Source organism: Gekko japonicus, unplaced genomic scaffold (genome assembly GCF_001447785.1).
Source record: "Gekko japonicus isolate JY-2015 unplaced genomic scaffold, Gekko_japonicus_V1.1 scaffold37, whole genome shotgun sequence".
Classification (NCBI taxonomy): domain Eukaryota; kingdom Metazoa; phylum Chordata; class Lepidosauria; order Squamata; family Gekkonidae; genus Gekko; species Gekko japonicus.
The window spans coordinates 3,384,393-3,396,091 of NW_015171503.1; the positions used below are offsets into that span (position 1 = coordinate 3,384,393).

General features: G+C 45.2%; 1 protein-coding gene across 1 annotated transcript in view; it reads right to left on the reverse strand.

The window, feature by feature from the left end:
- Positions 1-352: 352 nt before the first annotated feature.
- KDELR3 (KDEL endoplasmic reticulum protein retention receptor 3) overlaps positions 353-11,699 on the reverse strand; it is a 16,528-nt gene continuing 5,181 nt past the window's right edge. Inside the window, exons 2-5 of the mRNA XM_015419195.1 lie at positions 3,509-3,609; positions 2,652-2,810; positions 2,223-2,475; positions 353-608 (exon numbers count right to left, since the gene is read on the reverse strand). Of these exons, the coding sequence (XP_015274681.1) occupies positions 568-608; positions 2,223-2,475; positions 2,652-2,810; positions 3,509-3,609 (554 nt within the window). The 3' untranslated portion in view covers positions 353-567. The remainder of the gene's footprint in view (positions 609-2,222; positions 2,476-2,651; positions 2,811-3,508; positions 3,610-11,699) is intronic.

An 11,699-nucleotide genomic window follows, 5' to 3' on the forward strand; every position in this document is an offset into this window, starting at 1 on the left:
TGCATGGTCTTCCTCCTCCCATCAGTTCAGTGTCAAGATAAAATGGTATGAAAGTATAAACCTTTATTTGAACATTTGTGTTTGAACCGAAGGCAGAACAGAATAAACCTATTGGACTGCCAGTTCAGAATAGTCAGTTCTGCAGCTGTTGAGGCTTCTGTGTCCAGCTGTTGAGGTGACTGCAGCAATTTCAGCCATATTTATTTAATTATTTGACCTGGTACCCAGGTCAATTAATTAGGATCAGCTGAATGAACTGTCACCCCAAAGACATTTGACTGTATCAACACTGATGTAAATGTAGACCAGAGCCGTATAAAGTTAACTATTTTATTTGTTAAAAGCAGTTTGATTACCAAAGGGATGCTCAGATATAAAAGACAACGGAAATACTTAAGTATCACTCAACACTGAAGAATTTCTAGCCATTCAGTCTTTAGGCACAGTCTGAAATTCGCTAGTCACAGCGTAGAGGAACAAGTAAGTTCCCTGCAGGATAGCTGAACCGTACGGCACAAAAAACAATCTTGGAGTGTCTTCAGGAACATGCATTGTTCGTGCACCTCTTCAGATGGGCACTGGGAGGCTCAATTTCTTTCCTTTCAATACTAGAAGACAAAAAAATTTGCTCAGTGTGGGAAAGGAATAACAAATTGGACACACTTATGTGGTGACGTTTACAAATTTGGTGTATTTGCAATACAAGCGGCTTTGAGTCCTCAGTGTGAAAGGAAAGTGGGATAAAATATTTAAATAACTGTCAGTGCATGTTAGAAACCCACATGAAATAACTCTCTGTAATTGTTACAAGCTGTGATCTGTGTTCCTTTCATTGGAAGGGCTGTAGTAGAATATGAAGCATGGGAATGTCTGGAATATAGGAAGCAATTTAAAATGGTCACAAAGTAGGTACTCAGTCTTTGGTGCGTCTTGCACCATACAGCACTGCTGCGGGTTAAGCCATAGTGCTCCCATTTTTTATATTGTAAGAAGTTGTAAGTGCTTACTTTCTTGTTTGCCTCTAGTGTTGGTATGAAGTAGCACTCCTCTAAGGATTCAATTGTAGGCAGTAAAATTTAGTTACTAATAGGGCAGTTTTTGGCCTTCAGAAATCCATATAATGTCTTACACGGACAGTTTCATGTTAATAACAATTTCATATACATGGACATTCATATGCAGGGCTCTTTTTGTAGCAGGAACTCCTTTGCATATTAGGCAACACACCCCTAATGTAGCCAGTCCTCCAAGAGCTTGCAGGGGCTACTGTAAGCTCTTGGAGGATGAGCTACATTAGGGGTCATTTCCTGCAGGAGTGCACAGGAGCGGAGCTCCGGCAGTAAAGAGCCCAGGGGGCGGGCACATGCAACAAACCCCACCCCCTGCTCCCAGTAGCTTTCAGTCAGAGCAAGAAGCAGCCAGGTAAGTTGCAGCGCTCCCCCCCCCCTCCAAAATAGTCCAGTGGCACCTTTAAGACCAAGTTTTATTCAGGTACAAGCTCTCCCTCCTCTGCAAGGACAGATCTGCACGTCCCCGTCCCCCCCAATAGCTAGCAATCCAACACAGTCCAGTGGAGCCTGAGCAGTGGGTGTTGCCTTCTGACACACTTCTGGTGATGTCAGGGGATGTGGCATATGCAAATAAGTTATGCTAATGAGCTCCTGCACCTCTCTTTCTACAAAATGACCCCTGCTGGCACCTAATATGCAAAGGAGTTCCTGCTACAAAGACCCCTGGACAGAACTAATGCTTACAAGTTTCTTAGGTTGGGGGAGAGCACTGTATGCCAAAATATATCATGGTCTGCTTAGGTTAGCATTATGGAAAAATGGACCACGAGTAGTTAACCATCTATTGAGTGCCTGATGTATTAATTTCATTCAAATATCTCAACAAACGATGGTTGTCTTGCTCATTCATTCCCCTCTCTCCACTTGTGGGCAGAGCACAATTTGGAAAGTATGAGGTTGGGAAGCCTTCAGTCATGTTTCAAATTATCATGATATCTAAAAGTCCAGACACCTGCATCTAGATGTCCTAGCAAATTGAAGCTTGATTAAAAGCTTCTCAACCTCAGGTACTTTTCAGTTGCACTTCAAGAGTCAGGTTCTGGGACCACACAAACCAACAAGCTATGCCCATAACAGTAATGGACAGACCTGTTTTTTGGGGTGCCTTAATGCAGCCTCTTTATCAGTAATTTTCACTCTTAAGATCCTTACCCTTAGTAACGTAGAGGTAAAAAAAGTCACAATAGAAGATGGTCTGTACAACTCCTGAAACTACAGCAATTTGATCATAGTAGTTTTCTGTTTGGTAGCGCCAGATCCAGTTGGCAAGATAGAGAGCATGGTAGAGGCCCAAGAAGAAAAGGTAATGTGTGGTGATTGTCTCTGCCTCGCCTGTTTTGCTAATCATGAAAAGTTGCGGAAGAATGGCCACTGATTCCAGGTAAATCGAGAAAGTCCAGAGGATCTGAGGAAGAGGAAAATAAGATTAGTTTATGAGGCCATGGAGGGGTGCAGAGAAAAACTTTACAATCCAGGTTTGAGCTATATGTGGGCTTTTGTATATCCTGAAACATTTCAACAGCATGAAGGAAACTGTTGGGATCACTTACATCTCCCCTGTAATATGCATGGCTTCCTTACCTCCAAAGGGGTGAAACTCTGGTTTTCCAGAAATGACAGGCCTGTGACAGGGATCAAAAGGAACTCAAGGCGGAAAGAGTCATTCTCATTGTCAAAGGTTTTACGGAACTTCCCGTAGATAAGGTACACAGTAATGTAGGCACACATTAAGAAAACAAACTGTGGAGGGACAAGGAAAATTAATTAGAGAAAGTTATAGTCTTCTATTTTAACAAATGCAAGGATTTCAGGAGTAGTCTGGAATAACCTTTGAATCTTCCCTTCAGTGGTTTTTCAGCAGATCAAAGACCAGGCTACAGATTTGACCTCATTAGTTCCTATTGTGCCTAAATATATTTAGTTTGGTGTTTGCTTTGCAGCAGCATTCCACTGTGCAGCTCCCCCCCTCCCCACCTTTGTATTGTTGCAAGCAGGGCTTGGCAACATCTCTAATTAGGACTGCTGCGTTCCAGTGGGGGTCTCAGGCTATGCTCCCTCTAAGCTGTAGAGTCATGTGAGCAAAAATTCTACTTTGTGAGCTATTAGCATTAAAGTTGCGAGCGAGCAATTTTGGCTGCTGCATAAATTAGTTTGCTCTGGAGCCATCCTTCCTGAATGGAGACAAAAGTGTGTGAGCTGGAGGCTAAACAACTGAGCTAGCTCACACTAACTCAGCTTAGGGGGAACACTGGTTTCGGGATTTAAGACACCACTTCCACCTTTATGGCAGAAAAGGCAGGGTAGGGGGCAAAAGCACACATACAAAGCAAGAGTCATCTGGGCCTCATAAAAGGTCCTGTTTTGCTTTGGGTTCACCGAATTTAAGTGTGTATGTGTGTGCGCAGGGGTGGGGAGTCAATCCAGGCTCTTGCCCTTACCTTCATGACAGTATTGTAGATTGAGAAGAAATTTGTGAATAAATCAAGGTAGCGGCTTGTGAAAACGATTGCAAAAAGGACTTGGCTCTTTCCCGAGATGCCTGCAGGGCACAAGAAAAAGTTAGTGCAATCAGGTGAGTGGGAGAAGCATCTCTGACAGGGCTGTAAGGATGCAGGCATCTTAATAGAGGGAATGGTTTTCCTTCGGTTGGAGGGCTTTCCTTCAGCGGTTTGTGCAAGTTGCTGTAGTTTTAGAAGTGTTTCTGTAACTTTACATTCTTAGAATTAATATAAAGCACTATCAGTTTATTCAGTACAGTGTAAGAAGTTTCATCTGTGAAGTTTACTTTGTGAAGTGGCTCTTAGTGTTCTAGAACAGTGGTTCTCAACCTGGGGCCATATGGCCCCCCAGGATATTCCAATGGGGCCACAGGTAAAAATTGCATAAGTGGGGGGCCACGGAAGTGACGCGATCACGCAGGGCATGCTGGAGGTGGGGCCATGACCATCTGAGGGAAAACCATAGAGTTTTCCCTCAGATGGTCATGGCCCCGCCTCCAGCATGCCCTGCGTGATCACGTCACTTCCTGGTGACGTGCACGTCGGGGTGGAGCTCCCCCCAGGGCCCGATCCGCCGGCGGCAGGGAACAGGCCTCTGGGGCAGGGGTTTCCCCGCCGCCCTGGGGGACTTGGCAAGCCTACTGATGTTAGATATTTGCATGACGACAAATTGAAAGAAGAAATACTATTTACTCGAAAGCTTAAAACAGATACTAAAGGTGAAACAATTTTTGAAGAAGTCAAGAGGTACTTCAATGAGAAAGATATCCCTATGGAGAACATTCCGGTCTGTGCTACTGATGGTGCTGCTTCTATGACTGGTAGATACAGAGGATTTAATGCATATTTGAAAGGTGTTATGCCAGAAGTATTCTGTATTCACTGCGTTGTTCACCAACTTGGTTTAAAAAAGACTAGCAGGGTGCTTGCATTAGTCTCTGGATTTTAATAAAAGCAGTAAATCATTAAATCAAATGCACTTCAAGATCGCTTGTTTCAACAGCTTTGCGAGAACAGTAACGAAGACTTCACACACTTATTACAGAAGTCCGTTGGCTGTCCAAAGGCCTTTGTCGTCTTGTTGCTTTGTGGGACTCAGTTGTGACATTTTTCAGAGGCAAGGAAATGGAAGAAAAGATGACCTCTGCTAAATGTAATATATTTTACCTGAGTGATGTCTTCAAAATGCTCAGTTTGTTAAACAAACAACTACATAGCAGAAATCGTGACCTTTTTTCAAGCAAGGAGATTATTACATGGTTTCTTGGAAAACTCAAGCTGTATGCCACTGATGTTGGATGTCGAGAATTTGCAGTTTTCCTCTTTGGCAGCAGTTAGCGATGAATTGAAAGATGATGAAATAATTGTGTATGTGAATCATTTGAAGCAGCTTTGTAATGATATGGAAGTTCGTTTCCGTGATCTGCTGGACATGGATATTCCAGCCTGGGTAGCCGATCCGTTTGCTGTGAATGCTGCTGACGATGTTTCTTTGCAAGAAGCGCTCATAGAGCTACAGAGTGACATGGCAGCCAAATTAACTTTCAATCAAGAAAAACACCATTTTTGGATAAAGAGTACAATATCTAAAAAGTTTCCACAGCTTTGGGATAAAGCAAAATTGTTTTTCATTGCATTTTTAACTTCATTCTTGGTAGAATCAGGTTCCAGTCGTGTGAATTATTTACTCAGCCTAATGCAGAATCACCTTAACATAATGGACAGAGGTGATCTGCTCATCAAGCACAAGGGTCACATTGATTGAGAAATACGTAATTGTATTTTGTAAAATTATAAAAATTGTAAATAAAACATGCTCTATTTACAAACATGCTAGCCTGCTAGCAAGAGACCAGAACAAAGGTTGGTACTGCTTTACATGTAAACTTTTTCTTGAATGTAATGCTAGAGTTTTGACAAAGATTTTTTGAAATGGCAGATTATGACTGAGAGCTGTAAACTCCTTGTAGTGCTGCAGTTTTCTCTTGAGCTGATTTATTGCCCTGTGATGTGATAGCATTGGTCTTGGGCTGATACCTTGGAAAGGAGTGACAAGCAAAAAATTTATTGAAGCTGTGACCACGTGCTGACTCTGCAGGTAAACATGGGTTTTGTTTTGGAATACAATTTGTAGCTTCAGAGGACTGAAAACCTAACACATGACTTTCTTCACTGCACTGTGGATTTTTGCATCGCTGTAATCTTGTGCAATGGTGGTAGAGGCTTTGTTCTCCCCTGTATGTAAACATTGTTGTTTATTAGCCATGTTGTATTCCCTTTTTGTGGGGTATTTTTTTGGTAAATTTGTAAATTTCAGTTTCCCAATAAGAACTGCATGTGTGCATTTTGTGTGGCTCTTTATGCTTATTTGTTCCTTGGCTATTTACAAACAAAACATTGAAAGAGCTACCTTCAAGTACAACACCTTTATTGGCATATAAAATAGCTACCTTTATACTGGTAGGACAGGGGGGCCACAGGAAGGAAACAAGGTCGGAAGGGGGCCATGGTCGGAAAAAGGTTGAGAAACACTGTTCTAGAAAACCAGCTGTCACTAGCAAACAAAAAAAGGACATGGGGGGTGGGATAGTAGGATCACTTCTGGCTGTGAACACACAGGAAGTTCCCTGACTTACATGAAAAGAAGGGGGGTGCATGACCAAATTAGGCCCCAGAGTGAAATGTAATTGGCTTTGTCTCACTTGGAGTCACCTGCAACCATTTCTGAGTATTACAAGTGACTGCTTACTTCCAACTGAGACTCACAGGGGCCTGGCTTGTTAACCTTACTGTTTGGTTATCACAAATGCATAATCCTATTATTTGTTTCTGTAAAGCATATTATACCAAGCATGACCATCTACATAGGGCAACAGTATATCTACATCAGTCCCAGACACCGAGGATGTACATTTGTCACAAGTAAGAAAAGAAATTATGTTTTCAGAGGAAATGGCACAAAAATAAACACACCTATATAGACGATTTCACTAGTCATTCTGAGAGGGCTGTGTACTTGGTTGCAGTGTGGGTATAAAAAGCTCACTGGGGTGACCCTGGACCAGTCACTCAGCCTAACCTACTTTATAGGATGGCAGTTGTGAGGATAAACTGGAGGTGGGAAGAATGATATTGTAAGCCAATTTGGGTCCCAATTGGGGAGAAAAGCAGGCTATATAAATATCTCAAACACTGCAAAATAATTTCTCCTTTCAGAGTTCCCCAAAACTTCCAATAATCTGTTTCAGACCCAGTTTCCCCCCGCGGTATGCATATGAAGCCCTGACCTGGATAGCTCAGGTGAGCATGATCTCATCAGGGTTGGCCCTGGTCAGTCTTTTGATGGGAGACCACTGAGGAAAGTCCAGGCAGGCAATGGCAAACCCCATCTGTTCACCTCTTGCCTTGAAAACCCTACTGGGTTGCCCTTAGGGTTGCCAGGTCCCTAGAAGTCGCCAGTGGGGGATGGGGGGGTTGCACTTACCAAGAGCAGGGAGGATCACCTGGCGTTTCAGCAATGTCCCTACGTGACCCGAAAATGTCATAGGCAATGTTGGGGAGAGAACACTGTTTTGGGGGGCAAAACTCTATGGTAGAATTAGCTTTTACCATAGAGATTTTGCCCCAAACCCAGAGCATCATCCCAATGTGCCCACGTCACTTCTGGGTCATGTAGGCACGTTGCTGAAATGCCAGGCATCCCTCCCTTGTTGAGCAGGTAATTCCTGTTTGCCAGCCAGCTGGCCGGCAGCGGAGAGGTGGTGGGGCTTGGCAGTGGGAGACTCCGGCCCCCACTGGGTTTTTTTTTTGCATTCTGGCATCCCTAGTTGCCATAGGTTAGCTGTGACTTGATGGCAAAAAAATAGAAATGAAAGTACTATATTTACTGTAAGGGTGTGTATATAACATACTGTTGTCATGATCATAGGTCTGAGGCTAGAGACTGGATTAGGCTGTAGGCCTCAAGACAGCCTTTCCCTCATGTACAGGCCTGGCTGCCAATTTCCCTGCAGGCCTAGATTACCTAGGCAACCTCCAAGCCTCAGGATTGGGCCTGGGGGGAAATGCAGGGATAAGCAAGCACCAATAGCTGTCATCTCTCCTTATATATAATTGAATAGTGGGTGCCAAAGTTCTAATTCTAAAATGCACTCCCTTAGTGTATGACTGATGGCACTGCTCCTCAGCATATATCGCCACCAATCAGAAGGCAAAGCCTGGGTCCCGCCCACACCACAACTGCTGCGACAACCTGGTCTTTTGCATATGGAAGCTGATTGGACTTCACTCCATTCCACACCTCAAACTCCCCCCCCCCGCAAGGCAGTTGGAATGTCAGTTGCATATGGAATCTGCTGTATTCTGGTGGTGTGCAGGTCCCAGATTCATGTTTTAAAAGCAGACTGACACTGTTTGCCCAAAGCCAGAGCACTCTCCCAGAGCCTCTTTCTAGATCCCGTTGTATTTATTTCCACAACGGGCCTTATTTCTAGTAAGAACATAAGACGCCAATGTTGGATTAGGCCAAAGGCCCATCCAGTCCAACACTCACAGTGGCCCAAAACACCAGGTGCCATCAGGAGGTCCACCAGTGGGGCCAGGACATTAGAAGCCCTCCCACTGTTGACCCCCCAAGCACCAAGAAGACAGAGCATCACTTGCCCCAGAGTCCCTATCTATACCTTGTGGCTAATAGCCACTGATGGACCTCTGCTCCATATGCTTATCTAATTCCCTTTTGAAGCCGTCCATGCTTGTAGCCGCCACCACCTCCTGTGGCAGTGAATTCCATGTGTTAATCACTCTTTGGGTGAAGAAGTACTTCCTTTTATCTGTTCTAACCCGACCGCTCAGCAATTTCATGGAGTGCCCACGAGTTCTTGTATTGTGAGAAAGGGAGAAAAGTACCTCTTTCTCTACCTGCTCTATCCCATGCATAATCTTATAAACTTCGATCATGTCACCCCTCAGTCATCGTTTCTCCAAGCTAAAGAGCCCCAAGCGCTTTAACTATTCCTCATAGGAAAGGTCAAGCAATCAGAGGTATAATAGCACATGAGGCTGTATACCGGAAGGGAAGGTGCTCACTCCCTGAAGCTGAGGCATAGTGAGGCTGCTTCTGGAGGGAGTTGATCCCTTGCCCCACAGCAGGGTTAGTCTGGCCTACTGCGATCAGGTATTGAGATAGAAACAGGAACCAAGGAAGGCAGTCGTGCTGGGGAGCTTTGTTGTTTTCCAGCGTTCTTTTTCCCCGTGTGAGTTTTGCCCTATGTGGCTGTAGTGTCCCTCTATTAATTCTGTTCCATGTTTTATACAGGTTCTCCCATTGACTTAGTTGTTGTGGTGCCGACCAACTTATGGCAACCCCGTAGGGTTTTCAAGGCAAGAGACACTCAGAGGTGCCTTGCTGTTGCCGGCCTCTGCGTAGCAACCTCAGACTTCCTTGGTGGTTTCCCATTCAAATACCGACAAGGGGGCTGAGTTTGCTTAGCTCCTGAGATCTGATGAGATCAGGCTAGCTTGGGCCATTTCAGGCTATAGCTACAATTGTTAGAGTATTTGTTTAATATTCTGTTTCTTATTTACTCTGTGTGGGTTCTTCACGCCTTATATTTGGTCATATGCTAGGGCACACCCTGACTGAAGGGAGTTGCCTGGGGTGGGGGCAGGGACGGTGTTCTGCACACTCACTAATAAGGCCCTAAAACCGGAGTGGTGGCAGCCAGTTAGGTCCTTGCTTGCTCCAGGGCTGAAGAGGGTTGGAGGGAACGAGGTGAGGGAAGGATCCCTGAAAAGGGTATCCTGGCCACAGTAAACCCTGCACATCCCCACCCTTTTCTACAACAATGGTCCTTTGCTAGCTAGGGCAAACTTATGCTCCAAACTCACACCACCAGCTACCTTCCCAGGACTAATAAGGGTGTCATGTCGTGGCAGTCCTGTGCTCAACCAGCAGCAAAGTCGGATGAGCAACAATAGCTGCAGGAACAAAAGCCTGCATAGCAACACTGGCACTCTCCCACAGCATTGTTGTAAACGCTGTTGCCATTCTCTAATCACAAGACTGCTTATCGATGATGCCCCCACATTAACCAGGTAGGGAAGGCACGAGACAATGCACGGCAAAAGCCAAATGACCCCTGTGACCCCATAGCTTGATTTGACATGACACCGTGCAGGAAACACACTGGGCAAACAACGTACAGCCTGAAAGCAACAGCAAAACCTCAGGGCAGACCCTGAAGGCAAAGAGGCACTAGGATTGTTCCTGACACCTCTAGCCAAAAACTCCAGGGCTCCTCATTGATGGGCTTGAATCCATGTCACAATATGCACAGTCTGCAAGGAAACATCCTTTAGCTAGGATAGCAGAGCATCAAACAGGGAGGGAAGGAAGGAAGGAAGGAATGGCATTCCCCGCCAGATCTATCTCCATAGGCCAAATGACCAGAGGAATGCACGGAGAACCCCATGATATTCCTCTAGGATAAATACTCAAGTCCCACCATAGAAGAATGCTTTCAACACATTCATCAGAACACTCCATGCAACAATGTTCTAAACCAAAGCTGTATATTGGTACCTGTGGGAGGAGAGCATGCATGCACATCGCACACACTTTCTGGAGGCCTGATTTAAGTATGGTGCTGGCTGTGAGTCTTTGTACTTGTACAGCTTTGTTTTCCTGTGGGTCTTTGCACTTGTACAGCATCTCATTTAGGGTTGCCAGGTCCCCCATGAGGCACCAGTAGGGGATGGGGGCGTAGGCTGCCAAATCCAGATTGGGAAATTCCTGGAGATTTGGGGATGAAGTTTGGGGAGGACAGGGACCTCAGCAAGGTACAATGCCATAGAGTCCACCCACCAAAGTATCCATTTTCTCCAGATAAACTGACCCCTATAGTCTGTGAGCTGTGATTCTGGGGGATCCCCAGGTCCCACCTGGAGCCTGGCATTTCTAAGGTGGTGAGCAACTGCGTGTGGCAGGTTTTGCTCATACCCAGTTGAGCTAAGAATGCTCACAGCTGAGACAACCCACCTGTCCTTCCCCTCCCACTGCGTAGACATGTAATGCCTATCCTGAGCCTCAAGGCCTGAGTCTCTGAGAGAAGCCCTGTCACCCCAGAGCGATCTCTGCTCTGTGAAAACACTCCAGTGAGAGAAACATGGAAAATAGCATTTACTGCTTCAGAGAGGCCAGTGGTAAATTGGCAGTTGCTGGCGTTCCTTGAGACATATTAACATTTCTTTCCAGTGACTCCATGTCTGCTGTCCAAACCAAGCTATTCACTCTAAAATGTGTTTCTTTAAGCAAGGAAACAATCACTTTCACCAGAAAAGTCTGGATTGATAGTTCAGTGCTCTCAGTACAGCAGATGAGGCCTTTTGTGAGGAAGTGTAGATTTCATTTGTGTGGTTCAGGGCAGCTGGAGCCCTTGAAGAGCAAAGAACATAAGAGAAGCCAATGTTGGATCAGGCCAAAGGCCCATCTAGTCCAACACTCTGTCACACAGTGGCCGGAGGTCAATCAGTGGGGCCAGGACACTAGAAGCCCTCCCACTGTTGCCCCCCCCCCCCAGTCAGCCCCAGCCTGTGAGTTCCTATCTATACCTTGTGGCTAATAGCCACTGATGGACCTCTGCTCCATATGTTTATCCAGTTCCCTCTTGAAGCTGTCCATGCTTGTAGCCACCACCACCTCCTGTGGCAGTGAATTCCATGTGTTAATCACTCTTTGGGTGAAGAAGTACTTCCTTTTATCTGTTCTAACCCGACTGCTCAGCAATTTCATGGAGTGCCCATGAGTTTTTGTATTGTGAGAAATGGAGAAAGTACTTCTTTCTCGACCTGCTCTATCCCATGCATAAACTTATAAACCTCGATCATGTCACCCCTCAGCCGTCATTTCTCCAAGATAAAGAGCCCCAAGCGCTTCAACTTTTCTTCATAGGGAAAGTGTTCCAACCCTTTTATCATTCTAGTTGCCCTTTTCTGCACTTTTTCCACGGCTATAATGTCCTTTTTGTGGTGTGGTGACCAGAACTGTACACAGTACCCCAAATGAGGACATACCATTTATAGGGGCATTATGATACTGGCTGATTTGTTTTCAATTCCCTTCCTAATAATC